Here is a 26,601-nt window from a genome sequence, read left to right on the forward strand (position 1 = left end):
CGCCTCCTCAGCACATACTTCATGTCTTCCTTTTCTAGCTTAGTCTTTTCAAACCAGGAGTAAAATAGACGTCCTATTCTCAAGCAAACAGTTACGATGCACATGCGCATTACTGATGCTGCTTCCCTGTCCGTTAACCTCTTCTCAAGTCCCCACATTTCTTCTTTGTCCACAGAGTGTAGACCCTCAGTGGTCAGTAAGTCTCTTTCCTTGAGTGCCCCCAGAGCAGAATTCCAAAGAGAGCTGCGCATTACTATTCTCTCTAGAGGTGTCACCGTCCTTTAACTGAATGAAATGGTGGTCTCCAGGCTCTGTTATACTCTAGGTGTAGAATCCAGAAAACATGTCATGAATAATTCTACAAAATTGTTTTTACTGGATTACGCTCATTTTTATTCTAATTTATGATCAGATACAATAAATGAGAATATGTTTCTCTTCTATAACTCACTTGTGCTAGAGTCATTCCAGGCAACTCAGATGATTCACATTTATTTTTCTTCCCTTGATTTGAGAAAAAAAAGAAATCCATCTTAAATATTTTATAAAACAAACTTTGCATTTCTCAACCCACTAAACATCATTTCAAGTGTATATGTGTAAATTTTAAAATGCTATTCCTGGAGAGTTTGGGAAGAAAACACAGAGTCATTGACTAGTAACAATTTCTTAATGGTCCCAGGGAACATATCAGAAGAATTCAGGAGCTAGACAGCAGTGAAACCAAAGAAGTCCTCCAGTCCTTTCCAAGGTCAAGGCTTTATAGGTCTAATAGACCAAAAGAGTGCAAACTGATTTCCCAGATGACCATATGGGAGGTTCTTGAATATTCAGTGCTGAGACAATTGACCATAAGTATGTGGTTAAACAAATTATTTACTATGATTTATTTTCCACAGCTTATGAGCTAAAAGACAAGGAAATACACTGTAACAGTTTTCAGGTTTGAATAAACAAAGACTTTGAAGCAACAATAAGAAAATTCAAATTCTAGAGAACAATGTGAAAATATTACCTTATACAGTAGGCACATCTGCCTTTTTGTAAAAGTTTAAAAAAAAGCAAGCTATTGAAACATGAGTCACTATCTAATGTAGCAGTTAAATACAATGAGTTACAGGTGGCTTCAGCAAACTGCCTATCTGGTGGCTTCCTTTAACATTCTAAAAAGCACTCATTGTTTGCAAACCAGGTTCTTTTCAATCCTTTAATTTTATGTTCAGACTTCATGTATCCACCTTGGGCCACGATAATCTTAAAATTACATAGCTACAATATTATTAAGGGTGAAAATTAGTGTTTGATATATGTTCTAGTTATAGAGTGTAGATATTTAACAAATGATAAGCCTGCTGAAATTAAAAATTGTGCACAACCCTCCCATTACTACATTTAACGCACCCCGTTTTAGGACTGAGATAATGTCGGCAAAAACAATGCATGTGGTTCTTTGCCAAGTATTTTTACTGGAGGGTTGGTTTGCCACACACTCATATTAATTTCAACATTGTTTTTCTTTCAGGGCGTGATTCTCAGTCTCCAGACTCAGGTACAGAAAAAAAATATTGTGAATAACTATTGTGTTTATTCCAAGAACATTTTTTTTCTTTTTGCATACCCACAGCCACATCATTGACTTATCATTGATTTCATGTTCAATTTAAATTTCATACATTGTTATACATATTAAATTAAAGTCCTATCAAGACAACTTTGATTTTAGAAAGACAAATCAATTTTCTAACACACCAAAAAAAAAATTGAAGTGAACGTAGATATTTCTGTGTCCAATTTGTTTTCCTTTAATAAAAGCGTGGAGCTCTTACAATGATCGAAATCCAGAGACACTGAATGGAGATGCCACATATTCCTCTCTTGCAGCAAAAGGTTTTAGAAGCGTCCGCCCAAACCTGCAAGACAAAAAATCACCAACCCAGGTAATTAAAGCTCATTGTCGTGTGTCTAGTGCCTAGACCTCTGTTTTTCTCGTCCTTTTGGGGACCTCATTCCTAGTGTTATAGCTTTAAAATGCTTCTGCCTTTTCCTTTTGCTTTGCTAGTCATGCTAACATGTACAACATGGGGCATGAGTTTTAAGCTCAAAATAGGTAGGTTTTCCTTTGTTGTTATTGATGTAGTCTTTATTGTTTCTCTGGGTAGGCTTATAAAAGTAGGCCAGCTTCTACGGCAACATTTAAGATTAATTCTAATTATTAAAGCACTGACGGCTGATGTTTTGGATCCCAGAATTTGAGAGTCAGCGATACATTATGTGTTGAATGGATGTAAGTCAGACAAATGCTGAGCCTTTGAGATTTTCGTAAAAACTGTGCATGTAAAATGTTCTAAAAAAAAACCATGTGACTAAATGAACTGTCAACCTCCAGGTCTAAAAATAGGACAAGATAACTTATGTTCACTTTTAGCATAATTTTTTAAAACTATGGATGGAAGCAATATCTTTGTAATGTGTTCTAAACTAAAACAGCTTTACCAACTTGGGAGAAAATATTGATAATAATACACAAAGCATTCTTACAGGGCTAAAAGTAACAGTTTAGTCTATCCAGGGCATAGTGTGTATGGGTTTCTTCAGGACAGGTTTGAGAATATTCCTCTCATGACTAACTTGGACTTTCTTTCTGTTTTTCCTTTAACAACATTTCTCTTTCTGAACACTTTCGGCCATTTAGGCACCTCTTCCACCAGGCAGGAAAGAGAGCTTTTGTCGGTCCTTGATAACCAATCAAACAAAGGGTGACATTTTAGACTCATTAGTAACTAACACAGAAAGTCCATGGTGCACCGAGAGCTTTACTAACTTTAAACCTCTCCAGGGAGCTATGCCTTCTAGTGAAGATTCTAACCAGACAATAGTGTATTCTGAGGAATCCAACACAACTCTGTCATACACACAAAAAATCACTAATCCACTACCAGCAGCCTCCAGCTCCAGTCCTGCACCATTTGGAGACATTAACACCCCATTTCTACAAGAGGACTACACGCGAGATTCTCGAAGAATTTCTACCTTAAAACTAACCCCTAACCAGGACCTAGGGAGTAGTTCCCCATTTAAAACACCACAGTTTTCCCAATCCACTGATATTCCATCATGTCTGAAAAGGTCTTGCTCACCAACCCCTAAGCCAGGACCTAACACACACACAGCATCTCTTTCCATTCAGATAGCTCCCCATTCAGGACATGATCTTGAAAGCCACCAACAGATCCCTGAACGGCCTCCAGAGCCTGAAAAGATACCTCTTCAGCAAGAGAGACAAACGTCTGCAGACGCCGAGACCTGTCAGTCCCCAGCGGTACATTCACTTCCCAATCCCTTCTTTTGTGTGTGTTGCAGAGACCCTCCTAACTCCTTGGGTTTGAGCTTCTGATTAAATCTAACATTTTACTGGTTTCTAAACAGGAAGGGAAAGGAGAAAGAAACTACTTCAGATCTGACTGAACTCAGTCAATTTCTTTGCATGTTTTTATTTAAATACAAGCACATAGAGCTTTCATACAAAAATCATGTTCTATGTTTTTCTTGAAAATCATTGATATAAAAGTTGTCACTTAAGATGCTGTAAACTACATCCAGACACCAAAGACCATTTTCCACATCAAAACTTTGGAAGCCAGGTTAACCTCATTTAAACATACAACATCTCTCAAGATAATATGCTTTATCTTAATTTCAAGCCGTATTTATTCCTTTGTAAGTTGACATTCATTTTTTCTAAAAATTGATCAGTCAATCATTTCAGAAAGCACACTAACCAAATTTTATTACCTAAATTTTTTAGGGGGGGCATTATTTCCACCTATGTAAAATTCTAATTCTAATGATACTCACCATCTCTGTCAAAGGGGAAGCCAATCTTCCCTCAGCTTCTCCATAAAGTGACACTGCATTAGCAACATGAACTTTAAAGAAAAACTGTGCAGTGTTCTCCAGCTTTATGATGAAGCATCCATAGTAACCCCTCTGTGAGTGTGAAATAAAATCGGGGATAGTAATTAATCCTTTATTCATAGGATGAGGCAAGGCAAGAGACTTAACGGAATAGAGAAAACACCAATACATGGTAGCCGCTAGTAAGAAAGGGGACCCCGGCAGCAGTGGTGACAGACCTGAAGACTCTGCTGCCTATGGAGGTTGTTTGGTGTCTAAGTTACTAAAGATCATGCAAATGTCTTGGCAGACAAACATTTTCAAGCTATAGAAAACCTTCAGCAGATAACATGACTGACAACAAGATTCTCCTTACCTCCCCATAGTGCAGAAAGTTGAAACATGGTATTTTCCAAATCTATTAAAATATAGGACTATGCTGGTGCTAACAGTAGCTTTATCTGGGACCCATGACATGTCCAGGAAGCAGGGAGGAAAATCACAAAGAATGTTCCTAATTACTTGATTCACCCAACGTAATTTGGGTCTTCAAAATGATTATTCTGCCAGGTGGTGGTGGCGGCGGCGGACACCTTTAATCCCAGCACTCGGGAGGCAGAGGCAGGCGGATCTCTGTGAGTTCGAGGCCAGCCTGGGCTACCAAGTGAGTTCCAGGAAAGGCGCAAAGCTACACAGAGAAACCCTGTCCCGAAAAACCAAAAAATAAATAAATAAATAAATAAATAAATAAATAAATAAATAAATAAATAAACTTTAAAAAATGATTATTCTAATGTTTCAAAATATAGCGTTGATACTTTCTTTTCCAATCATTTTGTCACTATCCAGACTAGCCAGAGACAGTGGGGGTTCATTAAAGATTCCCCATAATATTAGCCTGGTATCAAAGACCCCATCACTCTTACTCATTCACTAAATAGTTATTAATATGTCAAGGTTCTATTCTCAAAGCTCTATGTTAAGTCATCGATGCTTAATGTCTGCTGTGTAATTTTTAAGTAATAAAACAAGCAAATTTGCATTCATGAAAGAGTGATTATAGAAATTACACCATGCTAAGCTGTGGTGTGGCATATTAAATAACAAGGTCTTATAGAACCCACCCAAAAGATATAAAAAAAAAGTTGAAATATAGAATATTCTGGTCAAAATAACCTGTACTATAAAAGCTGTGAGGCTGAGGCAGGAGGAAAAAGGGAATAAATAGGGCTTGGAGTTGCAGGAAGTTAATTCAGAGGTAACAAGAGCCAGATTACAGAAGTCCTCGTAAACTACTATAAAGATTTTGACCATAGGCTTAATAAAAATGGGAGTCTTTTAGGAGATTTGGAGGCTACCACTATAATGATTCAACTAACATTTTAACCAAATGATCCTAGCATCTCAATTGGGAAGAAACTGTAGGAAGAAGGCAGGCAAGCCAGCTAAGAAGATGTTGCGTAATTCAGTCCAGGAAAGACGGCAGTTCAAGGTAGGGTGGAAGCCTCAGAGATGGTGTGAAATCCAACTGTGGGAATATTATTTTGAAAGCAACCTTTGAAAGTAGAGCAGACAGAACTTCTAGGGCAGGTGTAAGGCAAATGAGAGGAGAACAGTCAAGCTTGACTCCATCTGAGAAGAGGTTAATGCCATTAACTGAGACCAAGAGACCGCCAGGGAAGCAGGCTTAGTGAAAAGTCATTCGTGTCAGCAGGGACATGTTTAAAGTGTCTCTCGTCATCCATGAGAAGTAGTAGAGTGTGGGATGAGAGGGTTTGGGGCTCAGAGGAAAGGTCCTGGTTGGAGATAAAAATGATCAGCTTATAGATGCCTTTTTGTAGCAGATAGACAGTGAGGTCAACATGAATGGAGGAAACCCAAGAATCGAGCTTACACAAATCTTTCCATTCAAAGGAAGAACCAGTCAAGCAAACTGGCACTGGTATCTCCAAAGGGGGAGGAAAATCCAGGAAATGTGGCATACTAAAAGCCAAGAGAGAAAATCATGGGAGGATAGGAAAAGCAACCTCAAATATTGTTGCTAGGACAAGAAGGTGAGAGTTGAAGGCATGCCACAGAGCAGAAGTGAGGAAGGAGGCTTTGTTACAGTGGCCTTGGGATAGACAGGGAGGAGACCAATTAGATCGTGGCTTCTTTCAAGGTGCTATTATGTGCCTCCCTGACCTTTGTTTCTTCATCTATAATACAGGGTTAATAACAACATTTATCTTGGAGAGTTTCTCGGCAGGTATGATAATATATATGGGGTATTTGGCATACTGCCTTCTACATAGTAATTCCCCAACATGCAGAAGCCACGATTATTTTAAAATAGTATTTTCCAAACTATGTAACAGTTTGGAAAAGTAAATTGATGTTTTCAACAATAATTTTTACAAGATAAATGAAAGCTTATTTCATCCAATTAACAGTGTGTCATATTGGGTTGTCTTACAACACCTTGTAGAAGGTGGCATAAGTTGTTGCAATTTTTAATTTTGCCAAGAATGTATGAGATCTACCTTCTTCACAATACTTTTTCAGTTCATGTATGTGGCAGGTGTGTGTGTTGGCATGTGTTTGGAATCTTTCTAGATTATTCTCCACTTTATTTATTGAGGCAGAGTCTCTCACTGGACCTGGGGCTTGCTAACTCAGGCTAGTCTAGCCACCAGCTTCCCACAGGGATCCCCTATGTTTATCTCCGAAATGCTGGGCTTTTGTGGGGCTTCAGAAAAACCCCAACTCTGGTCTCTGTGTGCGCATAGCAAGCACTTCATCAACCGAACCACCTCCCCAGGACGTTCCTCGCAAATTGTAGGTGTTCCACACACTATTGTTAATAATTTCACAGAGAAAATTCCTAGAATTTGTCTTGCCTAAATGAAACTCTACACACTAGATAGCAGCTCATGCCCCACTCCCAGCCCCTAATCACTACCTCTCCCGTCTGCTTCTGGGTCAACTGTTTCAGATGCCTCGTGTAAGTGGAATTATGAAGTAGTTGTTCTCTAACTGGTTCATTTCACTTACATAATATCCTCTGGGTGATCCATGTCAAAATACATGGTAAAAATGACTTCTTTCGTTAAGACCGAAGAATAGTCCATAATACTATATATCTTATTCTCTTTATCTATTCTTCCATCAATGGACATTTAATTTTCATGTCTTTCCTATCATTGTATATTCATTTTCTGTTTAATGGTCTTTCACAATGGTTTTTAGATTCCATATTCTGGCAGGAAGACATAGTAAATGTCAAGGCCTGTAAGCTACACTCTATGAATCAGATATATATATATATATACACACACACACAATGATACAAAATTGGTCTCCCAAGAAATTAATAGACCCAAGAAACAAAAATATTCTAAGAAATGAAAAGTAAATCTTAGTATTTTGAGATTTCGTTTACATATATGTAAACTCTGACAATTAATGTAAAAAGAAAATTATGGGCTACTGTTTGGGATATTCCCATATCTGACAAGTTAGACATGTGGTTTTATAAACTACATGTTTTAAATAATAGCTCCTACAGTTTATATATAGAAAGACCACAAATGAGGTATGTTGCCCTTCTGTGTAAACAAATATTCTGCTGCTAAAAATTGTCAGTGGTCTTCTTGTCAGATGACTACAAATGTAAGTCAGATGCATAGTAAAGACAGCGGACAGCCACACTCAGGCTTTCCATGGTATCTGTAAGTGCTGTGGCCTTTGCTTCTGAAGGATAAACTTGGCCCTTCCAATGTGGGGTAATATAATCCATCATCAGTCAGAACATCACTTCTACTACACAGACGTTGAGAGGTCAAAGGTAAAACTCTATCAGTACCATGTAGAAGAGATATAAGACTTTTCTTTTGCTCCATAAGATTCATATGTAGGAATTAAGGAAGATAGAGTGTAATGGCTAGCTTTATGTCAACGGGAGACAAACTAGAGTCGTTTGGAACAGGAAACCTCAACTGAGAAAATGCCCCCACCAGATTGGCCTGTGGGCTAGCCTGTGGTACATTTTCTGGCCTGATGATTGATGTAGGAGGGTGTAGCTCACTGTGGGTGGTGCCAGCCCTGGGATGCTATAAGAAAGCAAACTGAGTAAACCAAAGAGAGCAACAAGCCAGTAAGCAGCACCCCTCCATGACCTCTGCATCAGCTCCTGCCTCCAGGTTCCTGTCTGGGATTCCTGTCCTGACTTCGATGATGATGGACTATAAGCTCTAAGGTGAAATAAACCTTTCCTCCCCAAGTTGCTTTTGGTTGTTGTGTTTTATCAGAGCAATAGAAACCCTAACTAAGACACAGTGTAATGCCTAAATGTCAGCAGCGTTAGATAATAGAACACAGACCTTCAAAGCACACTTTCTGCACCACCCCCACCACAGCCAAGCCAGATCATTGATATCTTCCAATGTATAGCCAGTCAATATTCTGTAACGGTCTTTGTGGGTTTGTTATGTTTATAGTTGAAGAAGGCTTTGGAAAATTTCCAGTTGTTTGTATGTGTGTGTGCGTGTGTGTGTGTGTGTGTGTGTGTGTGTGTGTGTATTAAAATAATTGAACATTACAGCATGGTAGGAGAACAATATGAATTTAGAAATTGTATAAGCTCCCCTCTACTCTGTCCTCTACTAGATGAGCAGTGAGCCCTTTCCTGAATACACATAATGGGGAACTCCATTAGTTTATAAGGCAGCAGTCTAGGGCTTGAGGAATTTTGAGATCTAATTATTAGAAGCATTTCCTATATGGAGTCATAATCTGCCTTCTTTAAATTCTACATGTTTATCCCATGGGACAAAAGAAGTGACCTTTTTTCTCCCTCAATACAACAAATCTCACATTAATTGTCTAACACACACACACACACACACACACACACACACACACACACACACACACACATCCTGGTCTTGGCTTTGCACAAAGCATTACTGGGCTTCCTAACCACTATCATTTTCAAACGGTGGTGCTTTTGAGCAGCCGTGACAGCACACCAAGCACCATGGTGCACGTTTATTCTTGATGTGACAGCACACCAAGCACCATGGTGCACGTTTATTCTTGATGTCTTACTCTTCGCTGTAGGAGAGGAGTTTTAATGTTTATAATTGACATATGAGGGAAGCGAGACCAAGGGAAGTTAGACGGCTTACCCACGTCACTGCAGATCCACAGTTGGTAGGTTCTCCTTCCTGTTTTCCCGTCAGTATTAATCTTACTCTCCATCTTCGCAGTGTTCTGAGACTATGACAGCTTCTCAGATATGAAATGACCCTACAGCTCCTGCTATGTGCTACTTCAATAGATTTGCACATTCCGAACGCCTGTCTGCTGTAGATAGGCACTTAGGTGTCGAGTGCTTACATCCATCATAGTTTTCCCCACTGCTGAGTCACCCTTCATCCAGCCTCCTGGTCAATTCTCCATAGAGCCGATACCTTGATTTCCCCATCTATGGGTTCTCCTAGTGTTCTGGATTGGCTCAATCTGATTTGGAATAATTGAAGATATTCTTAAGTACGTTAAGGCTTAAGGACTCCCTTCCTTAGTGCAGAGCAGGCAGCTGGGAGACGGTGTCTCTAGTTCCTCCCTTGGTGGTTAGGGAAAATAAATGGCAACTTGGGCTCAAATAAATGAGCCTAAAAAAAAGCAATATTTGAATGTATTTACTTTACATGGTCCTAAAAGCAAGAAGACACAAAGCAATTTGACTGGCCTTTCTGAAGTTATCTACCTGCCACTAAATAGAGTAGAGTGGGAAACACATCCTTATTTGAAGCTAATTTTTCCTACTACAAGCTAATCCAGAACGGGAAAATACTTACTTCCCTCTTTTACACGTGTGTTTTGTTCTCTTCTCATGTTTTCTTCTGGGGAAACATGTAAGAAACGATGTTGTACAGCAGTTTCCTCCAAGATTAAAACCTTCTACTGTGGAGGGAAACCCCTTAAGGCATAGGTGGGAAAAAAAGATGTAAAATAACAGGATAGTTTAAGACAGTTTACAGGCAGGTAAGACAACAGGATGTTCTAAAGGGAGGTGAAACATTTTATCCTGCAAGGGAAAGTCATCGAGACAGGACATAAAAAATGAAAACTCCAAATAACAACAGGAAGTACCTAAAACTGACCAGTTTCACTATGCTCCACCCTACCAAGGTTCTATACGAAGTGAAGAGTACTGAGTCACTCTCAAACAAGTCACACTATCTAAAAGAGGCTCAGATAGCCAAGCTGCAAAAAATACTCTCAGACAAGTTGGGCCACGTGGAAGACACAGAAACCAGCCAAGCTACCTGGAAGAGCCTAATTGACATTGTCCAGACTGTTAGGCTGTCTGTAGGCCACACAGGGTGCTCCAGGTTTCCATCTTTCCTGAACTATCACCCATGTTGGGTGGGCTTTTGATGATAGAGGAGTCTTTGAGTCACTTCTGTTCCTGTAAGTAACCCCAATAAATCTCCTTGGTTCACCAAGTGGATGTCCAGACTTTGATATGGCATCATTTCCCTATCTGGGGTAATTAAAGGACTGTTCATGTCTCCCCAGGAACAGTGTCACACGCACAGATGGTCCTCTCTCCTCTCGTGTCTAGAGGGTGTTTCATTAACATAGAGGTCGGGGTCATGTAAAAGAATTTCAATTAATACTTTAGAAAGTCATTGGCATCTTTACAGGATGGCATTTCAAAGCTTTCTGTGGCTGACCAATACTAGGACTGTATCATTTCAGCTACAGAAATCTTAAGGGTGATAAGATTCATCAAGAGGCATGTATTTAATGTCACCTGTACACATGCACAGGCACAGGCACACGCACACACACACACACACACACACACACACACACACACACACACACCTATAAAGACTCAAAATTATGAACATGACAGAAGGCAGTGAAAGAATGGAAAATAGTTCTGTTTTCCATGGTCATTCTCTTTGGAAGGATAAATAATGTGTGACAAACACCTCCATGTATGAAAGTGCATAGAATCAGTCATGGTGAGATTACCCAGGACCATGTCAGGGAGAACATGCTTCAGCTTTTGATGTGTCAGATTGAAAGACATGAACAAGTCAACTCTGTGAGAGTCAAAGTCTTTCCCATCTTAAAGGGAAAACTGTCTTATTTGAATGGACAACTTAAGGACTTTTTGTGATTTCCCTTATTTATCATGGATTGTCACTCAGCATGGAGGAAAAAGTGAAATGATCATGATCTATGCAAACTGTCCTAGGGGAACTGCTTTCTATTAGCCAGCTTTATTGGCACTTTCCAAAGACTGCTTTAGACTGAATTCCTTCAGACCTGAAGAAATACTTAATGCATTAAATAAAAATGACTATAGTTAAATATCATACTTCACCTCCCATAAAATTTATAATTGCAAACATCAACTAATACAGATGATAAATTCCTATTGAAATTTTTAAAGTCATGGTAACAAAGATTTCTATCAGGTAAATCTAGAGAGTTTTTTAAAGCATATACAGCTTTAAAAGCCACATTTTAAGTGGATCTGCTAAAAAAAAAAAAAAAACAAAAAAAAAAACAAAAAAAAAAACATCATTAAGCTTAAATAAAACTAGAGTGAAAAACTATGTCCTAATCCCTCCTTGGATTTTTTTTCTCTAATTAATTTTTTTTCAGTTAGGAATGTACTTCAGCATATCCATGAGTCCCTAGAGTTTATGTAAAACTTTATGCATATATGAATGAGTATATTTTTCTAAGAAAAAATAGTTTTCAGCAAATTCCTAAGTGATCCATGACCCAACCTTTTAAAATAGTGGACTTTTCAGTATTTAATTAAAAGTGATAGAAAAATATGACCTTAATAAGACCAACAGGCTACATGACATCAGCTATTTGGAAAATTATAGTTGGCGATGAATAGCAACCGGTGCCATTAAAAATCTTGACTAGGCAGTATCTAAGAGTTTATATAGTCCCGTTCATTCCCTTATCTTGGTGCTAGTATCCCATAATATTTGTAGCCATCTTATATCCTCAGATGCTCCACACAACAAAAGAAAAAAAAATGTCCTCTAGATAAGCAGGAAAATGAGTCAAATGCTTCCATTTTACTTGTTCATTCATTGAGTTGGATGCTCGTCATCACATCTGACATCATCAAGGGTGTAACAGAAGCCAACAGAAACTTTTGGTGTGCCTCTTTTCTCTCCTTGCTTGGGTGGTTCTTTCCTGGTGTTTAAACTCCTGGGTTTCAGGCAGGTTTCGAGTTCTTAAGCCTTTTGTTTTCCCTTCCGTTTCTTTCTCCTTTCTTGAGACTCAGTGCCAAGAGTAGCTCCAGCTAACCCAGGGCCACTCTAACCATTGTCAATAGTAGATGCTGTTTTCATTTATTTTTGCACATCAGCCCCATTGCTAACACTGCTAGCATATTTAAAAATACAATTGTTTTCCTATTTCATAGTGAACCAGTGAACAGATTTGGTGAGTAGAAAGTGAACAGAAACCACATCCCCCTCCAGGTAGTTGTTTTTAGTTTGATCAACTTAAATAGTAAGTCAGGAAAAAAAAATAAGACAAATAGTTTTATATTGGGGATTTATTTTGACAGTGGAGAAGCAATGGGAAGAACTGGGCTGCAAGATTTTTCTTGAAAGACAAATCCCGCCAAGGAGCAGACAACTTGAGAGCATTTCATTGTCCCTAGGACAAAACATGAAAACTTTTGAGGAGGAAGTTCCATCCTCATCCTGTCAAGGCTCTCTCACCCTTACCCAGGCTTGTACTGCAATATTATCGGAACAAGGGCCTTTTTTTCCCACATGCACCGGATTCATGTTCTTCACGCTTCCATGCTTTTTCCCATACTGTGTGTTTGCCACCTAATCCATGTGAATATGTTTCCTCAGTGTTTGTACATTAAGCCAATGATGATCTACTTTCTCTGTCACGGTGTAAAGTTCTTATTAATTTAAATGATTTCTACTGCCTCTTCTTATTCTTCTCTCTCAAACTCAGCTTGAAAATCAGCACTTAACTGCCCGTGTGTTAGAGGTAAATGCTTCACAGACACACAGAGGAAGCACGCCAGATGCCTCTTCATCACGCCTGTCTGTGATCGCTTTTCACCGCCCCACTTTTTCACCAGGCAGTGGCTCCAGCCCACCACCACCACCTGATGATCTGGAGCCTTCCTGCCTGCCTTCAGCCCAGGGCCTCTGTTTATATACACATCCTTTCCTAGCCAAGAACAGCCTTATACACAGCCATGCCACAGGCTCTCTCAGGACAGACTCTTCCCTGAGCAAGCACTCCTCCCAATCTGAGAGTGAGTCCTCCACAGCCCTTCTGGCTGAACTTCAGCTGGGAAACTCTGACACTACTGACTGCTCTGAGACACCATCCCCAACGTGGGGTCAGAGATCTGCTGTGACAGATGGCATCACCTTAGCGACCCCTGCTGCCACACACGTAATTATTCTTCCTTCCTTTGCCTCCGCCATTTTTTAAGGACTGCACTTGTTTGCTATCTGAACACTTTTATTTGCATAGGTTTTGATTAGTGAACCGACTCTATACCATCTGCTAGGGGAAGCTATCAGAGTCATCCTCATTAAGCCCACTCGGTGCTAAAATTTTTACTGGTATTCCCTTCTTACAAACAGGTGCTATTTATGGTAACTCTAAAATGATCTGCTTCTGATTTACTGCTTTTCTGTGGCTCATAAGCTATAAAGTGGTTTACTTATAAGGCCCTGTATCAGAAATATAAATAAGTAGATTATCATCCTCCATTATGGTTAAGTTATAGAGAAAGTCCAAAATGTTTCAAATATTGTCACTTACCATTAATTCCTGGAACATGACCCTCCTCTAAGACTCACATCACTGTGTCCTAGGTTAATAGCTTGTGTACTGTCTTTCTCCCAGGAGCGATTCTGCCTGCATAGCACTAATTGTTCTTTGTAGTGGGTAGCTGCTTGATAACTGACGCCTCTGATGAGTGCTCCTGTCACTGTGGGAGTGGACGATAGAAACCATCTTAGCCCATCCTACAGAAATTTAGCCTGAAGTTGCTTTGAGATGCTTTTCCTCAGCCATCCCAGTTTTGAAATTCATGAAAACATTTTTGTCTTTCATATCTCAACAATTTTTCTTTCATTTATGCAAGGTATGAATCGTTCCCAGATACGTGATATCATCGAAATGATGCCTGTCCTTTCATTCAGTCACTGATCAGTGGCCAATGAATGGCTAAAATGCTGCTAATTTCTATCACGTAGATTCTCAGTCACTGATAATGAGGAGATTGTGACTTCCATGGAAGGATGTACAATTTTGACCATCTACAACTTTGAGCAGAGAGAGAGAACTTTCTGAAATTATTACCATCATAAACTCCTGATAGGTCCTGTCAAAGGAAAATATGTCTGTGCTCTATTGTTGCTACATACTGTCAAGACAAAGGCACAGAGAAATGCCACAAGCCATATTTTTTTTTAACTTCTACAACTACAGAAAATTAAAAAAAAAATACCTCTTTTCAGTTGTTTGGAGTATTGGGGTGACTTAGCATTCATCAAGTGGCTGGATATAAAATTTGTTTTCTGGGAATAACCCAACCAAACCCCTGGCCACAGATGACCAGCCACCTGCCTGAGGTATGGGACCCTCCCATGTCCTATGTATTGGGAAAAGGGTTTTATTTTGTTGTTTTGTTTTACATCTTTTAACAATTTTAAGGAATTTTAACAGGACCTTCAACAAAAAAGGTTTCCTTAGTTAAGGCCCTTTTGGATCCTCACTTATGTGTCTTGTATATAATATATAAAATCTTGTACACCATCAAGATGCCTGTAACTGAAACTAGTCCCAATTATCAGTTTATCGCACCTGACTTTTCCATAAGGTATTTAAATTAATATGATAAAAAAAATCTGCTTTCAATGTTTATTCTTTTATCTCTAATTGGTGCTATCAAAGCCATCAAATTAATTCACATTTCCTAAGTATTATATAGGTTTGATATCCCTAATCCAAATATCCAAATCCTAAAAATTTTCAAAATTGGAAACATTTTAAGCATTGACATGACATTGTAAGTTTAAAATTCCATACCTGACTTTATGTGTGATTTAAAAAAAAAATAACCTCAGGAACTGGAGAAATGGTTCAGTAGTTAAGAGCACTGACTGCTCTTACAGAGGACCTGGGTTCAGTTCCCAGCACCTACATGGCAGCTCACAACCACCTATAATAGGATCTGATGCCCGCTTCTGGTGTGCAGACATACATCCAGACAAAGGACCCATATACCTAAAATACATAAATTAAAAAAAAAAAACTCAAGGGCACTGATTATGTTTTATAAAATTACCTTCAGACTATATGTATAAATTGTCTATTAAACTAATTTCATATTTAGACTTGAGACCCATCCCTCCCAAAAGATATGTCATATGTATTCATGAACACCCCACGTCCAAAACTGTGTGAAGTTTGAAATACGTCTGCCCCTAAGAATTTGGATAAGGGATACTCAACTGTACTTAAAAAAAACCTTAGTGTTTAATAAAAATATTGTTTTTTACATCCACTATCATAACACAAAGTTCATTTAGGAAAAGACAAAAAAAAATATTTGTAGGTTGTTCAACAGAGTTATGTAAAAGCTCTGAAGTACTGGTCCATTCTGTGCTTTATACTTGTTTAAATGTCCAATTCAAAGGGTCCTTAATATGTGGCTGGTCACAAAATAAGAGAATTTGTCTAATAGCTTAAAGAAATATTTGAGTACAATCCTTATAATTGAATATTTATTGATTTTAGGACTGATGTGATAAGACTTTTAAATAAATTAGCTTTCTTTTGGATCATTTGAAAGCATAGTAATCTTAGAGTGAGGTCATAAATATACACCCACTCACCTGCTGTGTTCCATACTTACATAACTGAAGTTTATTTTGTTTAAAAAAAAAAGTAAAAAAGTTTGTAAGTTATGAGTCTCTATGTCTGTGCATATGCATGTCTGTATGTACTTATCTGTATTGTTATTTTAACTAAATATTCTTACTAATGTTTTATCTCATTTGCATGCATTATTCAGTTTGCATAATGCTCAATGGACTATGAACTGAAGACTATGTAAAGATAGTCCTGAGTTCAACTTCTATGATCTCAGCTGATTCAACTCAGTCACAACATGTGTCCTCTGGCTACCTACTAGGTCATCAATGCCAAGTTGCATGTTTTAACAACTACAAAAGAAGCACATGCGTGGCTGTCTCAAGGAGAAGCTTCAGGTAGCATTAGACATAGAAAATATTCAGCTGTAAACAAGTAACCCAGTTAATTAGGAAATCAGAATGCCAAGTAAAGTTGAAGTAGGGAGAAGCCAGGGTTTTAACATCTTTACAATGCTTTAACCAGGTATGTGACTGCTAGAATAGGTTATTTCATGACTCATAAGTCCAACCACTTGCCTTCTGTGTTAGTCACCTTGTTTTGGAAACACGGATTCATTAGAGGGTGTTCTGACTGAGTTGTGAACCAGCCCCTCCCCTCCTGTCAGAGAGCATTCATTTCAAATCCACCAAGCAAAACAATGTGAGGGAGTTGTGACTACTTAAGGCCAGGTTGTGAGAGCTCAGTCATCCTCCCCCATTTGCTCCGCAGTGACCCCTGTTGGTGGCACCTCTAAAGGCAGAGTGGTGTGCCTGCTGGCTGGCTGGCTGCTCTCACTTTTCTTAACCATTTCCCATGCCCTCTGATAATATAAAAGAATAACAAATAAAGGATAAGATGGAGAAAACTGAAAATAAAAAAGTACTTTGGCCCTCTGACAGCAGTTTTCAAGATAACTAAAAGCCTTGTCGTTGATTACTGACCTGTCGTTGGAAACGCCTGCTGTCATTTAAAGGGGTGACGTTTGCAGGGAACCATGTGCTATAACAGGGCCCATGTGCTTTTCTCAGAGCCAGATAACCATCAATGGCAACTCTGGTGGCGCTGTGAGTCCAGTGAGTTACTATCAAAGGCCGTTTTCCCCTTCCGCATACTCCCTTCCAGCCTCACTCAACTCCAGCATTATCATGCAGCATGGCAGATCACTGGGTAAGTACCGCAGTCATGATTTCCATGACCACTTTCATGTGACAACTATCTACTGCAAAAGAAAAATATAAGGTAGCAAAGTTGAGGCAGGAATGACCAACACCACTCTCTCTGGCGACCCCAAGGTGGGAAGAAGGGCACACATTGTAGAAAAGAGGTCCCTTGCTATTTGGAGGTAATAATTCCATCTGTGGCTAAGCCTGGAAAATGCTAGTTGACATTTAAGTGATGGGGTAGAAAGAACGGAAAATGCCTAGTGAGAGAAGGGGGAGCTTTAGGACCCACAAAACATTAATGGAGCACTTTTCTATTGAGGTAGATCGTGGAAGAACTTTCGTTCTAGAATGTTCTTTAGTTAGGCTGTAGAAAAAATTGTTTGACAGTGAAAACAGTGTGAGATGGGATAGGGTACAGTAACACCATGAAGTCCTGGATCACACTGTCATAAACTATCAAACTGAGGTTTGAAGGCCATCGGTCCACATTGGGGCAGCGGGAAGGAAGGGAGAACTCTCTTCAGTGAAGATTCTACAATTTATAGAGACAAGTTCTTGACCCTTTGGAGATTAAGAATTAAGCAAAGACATATAGCCCTTGGTTCTTGGAAGATGGCTCAGTGGTTAAGATCATTGGTTGCTCTTCCAGAAGACCCAGGCTCAATTCCCAACACCCAAATGATGATTCACAACCATCTGTGCCTCCAGTTCCAAGGGATCTGACACCCTCTTCTGACCTCTAAGGACACCGAGCACACATGTGGTATACATACATACACATAAACAAAGCACTCTTCCATAAAATAAAATATATAAATTTAATTAAAAATTTTTGTTATAGTCCTCCTCCAATAAAAAATGATTATTTCCTAAATAATCATTAAGTGTGACTCTTTGTCCCATTGCTTGTTTCGTGAACACAGTTTTCCCCATTCTACCAAATAAAAAATATAAATATTCAAGTATAGATTGGCCTTGATTTTAGACCTAACATATAGATTTTACATGTTTTTATATAAACATATAAAAGTTCATTTCAAAACTTTAAGCATATAATTTTGTGGGTCTTGTGAATGCTTTAGAGACTCCTGGAAAAATCCTGAGCTACACAAAGATAGAAGCATTCTTATGTAGCAAAATATATTAGCATAGTTTAAAAATAACGTAACAACTATTTCTTTTTTGCTAAAACTTCAATGTAAAAATTCCAAAAAGTTCCATGAAAAATGTTACCAAATTGAACCATTATGTGAAGTTGGGTTGAAAATGTTTCCATGATATTGAGAACCTAGAAAGTTTTCAGAACTCCAGAGCAGAAAGGATGCTAAGGAGAGCATACCTACACAAACCTCTCAAAAAGAGAGAGGACCCATCTTGCAGTCACTACAGGTCAGCAATGGAAAGAAAAATCTAGAACACAGAACTGTACGCCATTCCGTAGTTGGTAGTAGACCCCTTGCCTCCTTCTTCGTACATTGACTCTGAACTGAACAAATACGCCACGAGTTTACTAAAGAACGCTTTCTGTGGATCTCAAGCCCACTCATGGTAGAACTCAGCTTCTATGGTCAACAAAACTTCTATAAGATTTTAAATATAGTCATGGGACTCGTTAAAGAGGAGTCTAGATATACTTGTGCCTTTTCTAATGCTACTCCTGGGAGCCATTTGTGAAGCTTGTAATGATCTCCTTTTAAAGTGTAAGAAAGAAGAGCTTACTTGTGCCAAATTTCTCTCTTTGACAACCAGTCCACAGCTCAGTTTTATAAGAGACTCCACTATTTCAAGATTTTGTAATGTAACTATGCTTTATTATACATGAAAATGCAACTTCCTAAATTATTTCAGCTATAACATTTTACTAAATAATCATTAAATAGACTCTTTATCCCATTGCCTGTCTTAGTGAACAGTTTTCCCCATTTTGTATAAATATTCAAATAGAGGCAGGCTTTGACTTTAGACCTAACCAGTGAGTAGATTTTACACATAAACTGTTTAACATGGAAAGAAATTTCCTGTATAAACATTGAACAAATTCCAGCTGGCCAAGGCAATGATGAGAGTGGAATTTACAGTTCTACTCTGCCCTAGGTGAACTTTAGATTTCGTCAAAGACAAAGGCTTGCAAACCTAACAGTTTGTGGGCCATATAAGAGAAATATAAAAAGATCTGGCTTTCATTGCACAAGCTGTGTGTTTGTACCGTCCCATGAACTCTGCATGAAGACAAACTTGATGCTGTTTCTTAGGCTAGGACTGTGGCACATCCTATCTGTTCAGAAAACCTTGGTTGCTGACAAAAGTCTAGCATTGTGGCTATCATGTCAAGGGCTTTGAGGAATTAAAAAGTCAACCAGGGTGAAATAACACACTGTGACTTCATTTAGAATAGCTTGGGAACACAGGATTTGTATGACTAATCAATGACACATGAAGTAATTCCATTTCCAGACTCATCCATTCAATTCAAAAATGCCTCAAAATGCTTTTCTGTTGCAAACTAAGTTGGAAATGGCCTTAATTATAATAGTTATAATGATACAATGGATATCAGCCTAGAGAGAACATAATGCTAAGTACCTATGTGAAAATAAGTCAAAGTCTTAAAGTGCTTATTTATAATGCTTTACACAACATCCTCATAAAAATACATTTATATGTATGGTATAAAAGTTCATTATACTATCTATACATGATATAAATTTTAATTATAAATTATGTATGTGAGCCGGGCGGTGGTGGCGCACGCCTTTAATCCCAGCACTTGGGAGGCAGAGCCAGGCCAATCTCTGTGAGTTCGAGGCCAGCCTGGGCTACCAAGTGAGTCCCAGGAAAGGCGCAAAGCTACACAGAGAAACCCTGTCTCGAAAAAAAAAAAACCAAAAAGAAAAAAAAAAAAAAAACAAAAAAAAAATTATGTATGTGTATGAAAATGAACCCTACACACACCTATGAATATATGAATATAATCAACAAATACTATCTTAAAACATAAGAATTTTTCAGCTTCCACAGAAAAGAGCCCAGAGACAGATGAGCTAAAGCAGGTCACACAGAACCTAAATGAAGACTCAGTTCTGCTCACCAAGTTCTGAAATTTCAAACAGCAGAAGTCATATCACTTTTGTATGATGTGACTGAAATTATTCCAGAGGTTCATAACATTAACATGAAGATGGAAATTTAGTAAGCCTCCTGTAACTTTAATCCTTAAGACAATTAATTGTCAGTCTCAAAGGTTAAAAAGCTATGGTATGGGTGTTTTTACCATAAAACCAACAATATTAAATAAAATTCAATAAATTGTAATAACTGAAAAGCACTTATTTACCCACAAGCCTTCAGTTGCTAGTGTATATCTAGATCTAAAAAAAAAAAAATTAACTGACTTTCATTTTCCATTTATTTTTTCGGAATCGTTTCTTTGGATAAATAATCCTAGTGCCTCGCTGAAATTACCTCTCACTACTCCCTCAAAAGGCAGTCAGCAGCTTCACAAGAATCATGTGTGACTAACGACCTGAGTAAAGTTACTAGGTTTCTTTCAGCTTCTGCCCCCTCATCTATAAAGGTGACTCTTGTCCCCATCCTCCCCCCACCCCCGCCATCCCGTCCCTCCAAGATTTCTTTGAGGAAAGTGAGGTAAGACATATTCAGAGTCCCTCAACATGGCTGCACTCATCATTCAGCAAATATTTTTCCTCTCACCCTTCGCTGTAAAATGGTGAGGTCTTGATCCATACTTATATGTAATACCCACTTCTGAAGGAGATGGGGTAAATACGCGAAAAGGCACAGAGGTAGAAATGTGGATCTTATTATGGTTGGCAATCAAGGTACAAGAGGCACCATTAATTTATAGTCTGTGCATCCGGTGTGCTCCGTGTCACTGTATGTTCCACACAGATTCTGCAGAGGCATATTCCCAGCATGCCCAGTCTCTGGATGGCACCATGGGAGGCTCCATCCCACTCTACAGATCCTCAGAGGAAGAGAAGAGGGTAACAGTGATCAAAGCCCCTCATTACCCGGGGATCGGCCCTGTGGACGAGTCCGGCATCCCCACGGCCATTAGGACGGTAAGCCATGCTAGCATGTGCGTCTTTCTGGGTCTGCACACGAGCACCACAAAGGATGGATTGTGCATGCTGCTGTGCATTCCTGGGGTCTTATATCATGAGGACTGTCCTCCGAGCCTTCGGCGCTCCCATGAATACCACGCTGTGTGGCAGAGGGAGAAAATCGGGGAGCGAAGACAGCTACGCAATCTTGTCTCTCCGTTTGAATGTAAAATCATGAAAATGTGGGTTTGTTAAATAATAACACTCTGTTTTTAACTTTCTATCAAGGAGAGGTAAAGCCTAGAGAGAAAAAGGGGGGAAGGGGGTGAAGTGAGTGAGTCCTTTCACAGCATCCAATTCCCACATGCACTGTAAAAAAGGCAAGTGATTTGTTTCTTGAAATGGATGTGAGTTCACACCAGGGGATGGGAAACTGTGAACTGGGACTTGGGAGGTGAGATGACTGTAGTGAAGGGAGGTAATATCATGGGAAGGAAAAGCTGTCTGTGGAAAAAAAAAGGGGGGGGGGAGCATTTGCTAGTCCCTCTCAGCTGAGCCTTGCTGAGAGCTCCCTGGATGCTAAGTCCAAGTGTTGAGGGCATTTTTTTTTTAAGTCTTTAAACTCTGCCAAAGCGTTACTCAGTGTGCCGGGGCAGCCCTTTCTGGCAACGCTCCGCAGCAGCAGCAGCAGAGCCTAGGCAGGCAGCTGTGTGCTGACCACATCCACTGCCAGAGGAGGTCTGTGGTAGCAGAGGAGGAAGACCGGGAAGCCAGGATGCGAGCCACGGCGTCTTTACAGGTGAATTTGGTGGGGGTGAGAGGAGGGAGCTCTAGCTGGATGGACGTGGCCTGTGTACCCTCATCAAGGGCTGAGAAGACACTGCCAAGAGCAGCTTCCCCTGAATGGGAACACAGGGAGCCAGGGACAGTGAGGGACCCGGCAAAAGAATGCGAAGTGGTGAGACAGGAAAGCTTTGAAAACGACCGAAGACCAAGTAGGAGTCGTCTTTGAGTTTGCAGTGATCATGTTTTACATACAGACGTGAGTTCAGCATTGATTATTCTTGGCATTGGCATTGTAGCTGAAGCCAAAAAAAAAAGTATATCTGTATAGCATGCGCTTGGGATTTAGACTTCTCAGATTGTTAAGGATGTTGCATGTAACTGATAAAGCTTGAAAAGTCTGTGTTGGAATGATGATGGTCGTATTGAGTGACAGGAAAAATCCCAGGGCTTGTGACTAAGCCGCTCCGTTTTATGACAGTTGTATGTTTCTGATGGCAGTGTTCTGACAGTGTTTGCCTTCCAGAATTTCTGACTCAAAATGACTAAAATTGAATTTTCCCATGCTAATGATGGGCTAATGACTCAGACAGGGATGGTGTCATGGATTTTGCCTGTTAGTCCTTGAGACACAGTATACACAAAACCTAAGAGCTCGTTGCTTTCTGTGTGTGCAATTGCAGACCCTGTCTGAAAGATTTCATCTGAAAACCGATAGATGTGTTTTAAGTTAGTAAGTGATATGTAAAAATGGACATGTTAGTTAATGTGACCCATTCTTTTTAACCTACAGATTTTTTTAATCTGTAATCTTTGACTTGCAAGTCTTTGCTTTGTTAAGTTTTTGAGGAAAAATCTAAGATGTTGGAGATGATAAATAAAACTCAATTAATATTAAAAGTTTATATTGTCTTCTGCTAAATGAAAAGCATGCCAAAGGATAAGCAATCACATATATCCACTAAGCGTGTGATGCTAATTTCCCTTATAAGAAATTGAAAGTGAATTATTAGCCACTGCAGAAGTTCCTTAAAAGGAACCCTGGTTTTTTCCATGTAACTTGCTCGGACCTTTAAAACTTTATAAGAGGGATCCTGTTCATGTTTACTACTTTGCAGCCTTACAAATCACACATCCAAGTATAGACCTGTATTTATAAATGTTGAATCCTGCCATCCCCTGGGCCAAGAATATCCAAGATTATTTCCTTTCCTCATTTGTGTAGAAGGTAATGATTATCAGACTCAACTTGCCTCAGCTTCCTGCTCAGTATGTACATTAAAACCAGCACTGTCTCAAATGTGCCATTTGAGACACAGAAAGTTTTGCCAAGTGCCTCTTCTCCTGTGACTGGGATGTCTACATCAGCCTTTTACTGCCATATTCTTAAAAACAGTAACAAGAATCTCCAGGGCTCAGAGCCCAAGAGACTGGGTAAGAAACCTGGCTAGTTAAATGACATGCAGTCTTTCTTTCTTATAATCCAAATATAACAGTTGTCTGGCTATTTTAGAGCTATCGGGGCAAAGGTAGAATAGGATTGTTGTGTTATATGTAGAAAGTATGTCTGTTTTTTAATGTCTGCATGTTAAATTAGTATACAGTGCTGATGTTTCATGACTACAAGAAGATGAAAGTCAAAGCCTATTCTGATAAGGCCATGGATGATAGCTGCATAGTAGAGTCCCAGGAGTTAGGTAGTCTTACGCAAAATGCTTTTGAAGGACACATCCAAAGGTAAACTTCCCAAATTGTGGACTTCTGCATTCATAGTCTCAGTGTGAGACATGACATGCTCCAACATGGCATTGGCTAAAGGAACGAAAGAGCTCACAGCCCTCCTTTCAGAAAGGCACGCTGAGGTTGCAAGTCTCTGCTTCGCCAGCTTCCGAATGGCTCTGCCAGCTGACCGGGCATCTCCTGGCTTCTCTGTACTCACCATATAAAGCTAACAGATGGCATAGCTGGCAGATCCTGCCTGATATAGGCCCTCTGGCAAGTGCAGACAACAATGTTGTCTGTCACGGTGCCTGGCCATATACAGCGACACAACTTCCTTTTTCGGCCTCCCTGTCCTCATTGGCTGTGTCCAGGTACAGTGAGAAAACTGTTTTTACACACAGCTGTGTGTTACTTTTTTTGTTGCTGCTCTAGTAGCATAAAGGTAGGATAGGAACAAAGCATAGTGAAAGAGAAAACCGCCTTCAGAAAAATAAATGGTCCCTAAAGATATATGCTCAAGTATTGTGTATGTGTACATGTTTGCGTGTGTGCATGTATGTGGACATGGAGAGGCTAGAGGTCAAACCTGGGTATACTCCTCAATGGCTGTCCGGGCTTTCTCATCAAAGCTAAGCTGTTTCTGCATTCTTAGTGCTGGTGTTACAGGAGCCCACTGCCATGCCCAGCTTTTACACAGGCGCCAGAAATAGGAACCCAGGTTGTCATACACACATGGCAGGCACCTTACTGACTTCAGCCCCAACCCTCATGTTCCAGTATTCTGTTTGAGCCAGCAAGCAGCAGATTCCTGCCTCTTTGTAGATAACCCCCGACACCAGTTCCCATCATTTGGCCATACAGTTAATCAACGACACCCTCAAAGCCCCCATTGCAGAAGCCTACGATGCATATGTGGTTCCCACATCTCTAGTGACTGTCAGAATTGTCTACTTCCAGAGTCAAAGTAAATGTAAATACTGCCTAACAGTTTCTAGGTGAAAAATTCAATGACCACATACATAAAAATCAGAGTATAAAATATCAAACAGTTTCCACTCTTACAAGTCCTAACCATTGGTTTTTTTCATTCTGCTCTCATACATTACATCCAGACCCAACCACAGTTTCCCCTCTCCCAACAGAGTCCCCCACCCCAGGATTTCTCCTCGGAAAAGAGCAGACTTCCCAGAGACATTGACCAAACACACTATAACCTAACCAATCTTTTAAGTCAGGGCAATGACCTCGGAAAACCTGATGCTTTTTAAGTTGCCTGTGCACAGAATGGTTAACTTCTGGCCCAACTAGCTCTGATATAGTTGAGATGAAGATCTATCTTGCTGAGCAAATTGTTGCACTGCAGTTAGAATGTATGTTTTCACAGCCTGTAAGACAGAGTTGCATCTGATACCCTAGGCTTGCCCAGTACTGCCCTCCACAGATGTTGGAGCTCCCATGCTGTGTGCAGTTACTGAGATTTGTTCTAGTGGAAGGACTATCCTAAGCCCCCTGACACACATCGTGAGGGACCCTGACTCAAGAAAACAAGGCAAAGAGTCAGAGAAGAGGATGTCTGACATCTACCTCTAGCTTCTACATGCTCACATGGGCATGCGCACCTGTACACACATGTATATGCCCTCCCACATACACCCAAAGAAAAGAAGAGATACATAAGTTTCTCATATTCCTATTTCTAGAAAGCATTAAGTAGTAACTAAAGGCTCCAAGATTTGAATGATGTTTAATAATTGGACATTAATTTCCTATTTGTACTGTAACCTGCTGCTCCTATCACACCTAAAACGTAGCATGCATAAGAAATGCCTACCATCACAGTTTATAATTTAGCAAGGCGAAAGTTGTAGATACTCCAATGTCTTGTCATAGAAGTTTTGAACTCATAGCCACACTTTTATATATATGCTCTATGACTGTGCATTGTCTGATACATTCAGTATCTTAGTCAGTTAGACTAGTAAATGCTAATTTGGTCTTCATTGAAGCTGATCAGAATATCTACTGCTTTCGTCAAAAATATGCCCTCATTAAATTGTTAAATGTCTTCACAGAACACCCAATACAAAATTTTAAGAATAATAAGAAGGACTAGGGAAATCGATCTGTTAAATGTCTGCTGGGCAGGCATGAGGACCTGAGCTCCATGCCTAGCACCCACATAAAAAGCCAGGCATGGTGGCACACACTTGTAATCCCAGAACTGGAGGGTGGACACAGCAGGATCCCTGGGACTGCCCACCCTCATTGGTAAGTCCCAGGTCCCAGAGAGAAACCCTATCAAAACACAGGATCGCTTCTGAGGAACAACATCTGAGATTGACCTCTGTCCTACACCCACACAGAGAGAGAGAGAGAGAGAGAGAGAGAGAGAGAGAGACAGACAGACAGAGAGAGAGAGACAGAGACAGAGACAGAGAGAGACAGAGACAGAGAGAGAGAGAGACAGAGAGAGAGAGAGAGAGAGAGAGAGAGAGAGAGAGAGAGAGAGAGAGAGAGAGAAATAAGCTGCCTGTGGTACATCCATGTAATCTCAGCACATGGTAGAATAGATCATGAGTTAAAGGCCAGTTTAGGATACATATGGAATCCTTGCTTCAGACATATACACTTAACAACAGCAACAACAATAATAATAATGAAAAGGAGGTGATGTTTCATCAAATATTGGCTATGTACAACTGGGCACAGCTGAATTGAATAAATAAAACCATAACACAGAATGTTCCAATTCACTCAATATGAGATACTCTGCTTACAAACTGCATAAATAACAGGATAAATTGCTGGAACTGCTTTCGAGTCATAGTAGAAATGCAAATCTACTGTTGGAAATATCAAATATTAGCAGTGAAGACTTTCCTTGGGGGTATTGACTTGAGAGTGTGAAGTCTTGGATTGTGGGTCTGGGACTGAGGCAGATTTATTATAAGAGTTATGACATCATAACTAGACATCAGCATTGTAGAGGTTCTGAAGACAGGCCAGGCCCACAAGGCTAAAGGCTTCAGAGACAAAAG

General features: G+C 39.7%; 1 protein-coding gene across 25 annotated transcripts in view; it reads left to right on the top strand.

Moving 5' to 3' along the window:
* Sorbs2 (sorbin and SH3 domain containing 2) overlaps positions 1-26,601 on the top strand; it is a 199,255-nt gene that overhangs the window by 113,907 nt on the left and 58,747 nt on the right. For 9 of the 25 annotated variants that reach the window (XM_037211708.1, XM_037211706.1, XM_028881147.2 and 6 more), the window contains 4 exons: positions 1,523-1,549; positions 1,813-1,937; positions 16,860-16,998; positions 20,904-21,076. In XM_037211708.1, coding sequence (XP_037067603.1) covers positions 1,523-1,549; positions 1,813-1,937; positions 16,860-16,998; positions 20,904-21,076 — 464 coding nt within the window. The other 16 variants (XM_037211704.1, XM_037211709.1, XM_037211712.1 and 13 more) reach the window with 7 other exon arrangements.

Source organism: Peromyscus leucopus, chromosome 17 (assembly GCF_004664715.2).
Source record: "Peromyscus leucopus breed LL Stock chromosome 17, UCI_PerLeu_2.1, whole genome shotgun sequence".
Classification (NCBI taxonomy): domain Eukaryota; kingdom Metazoa; phylum Chordata; class Mammalia; order Rodentia; family Cricetidae; genus Peromyscus; species Peromyscus leucopus.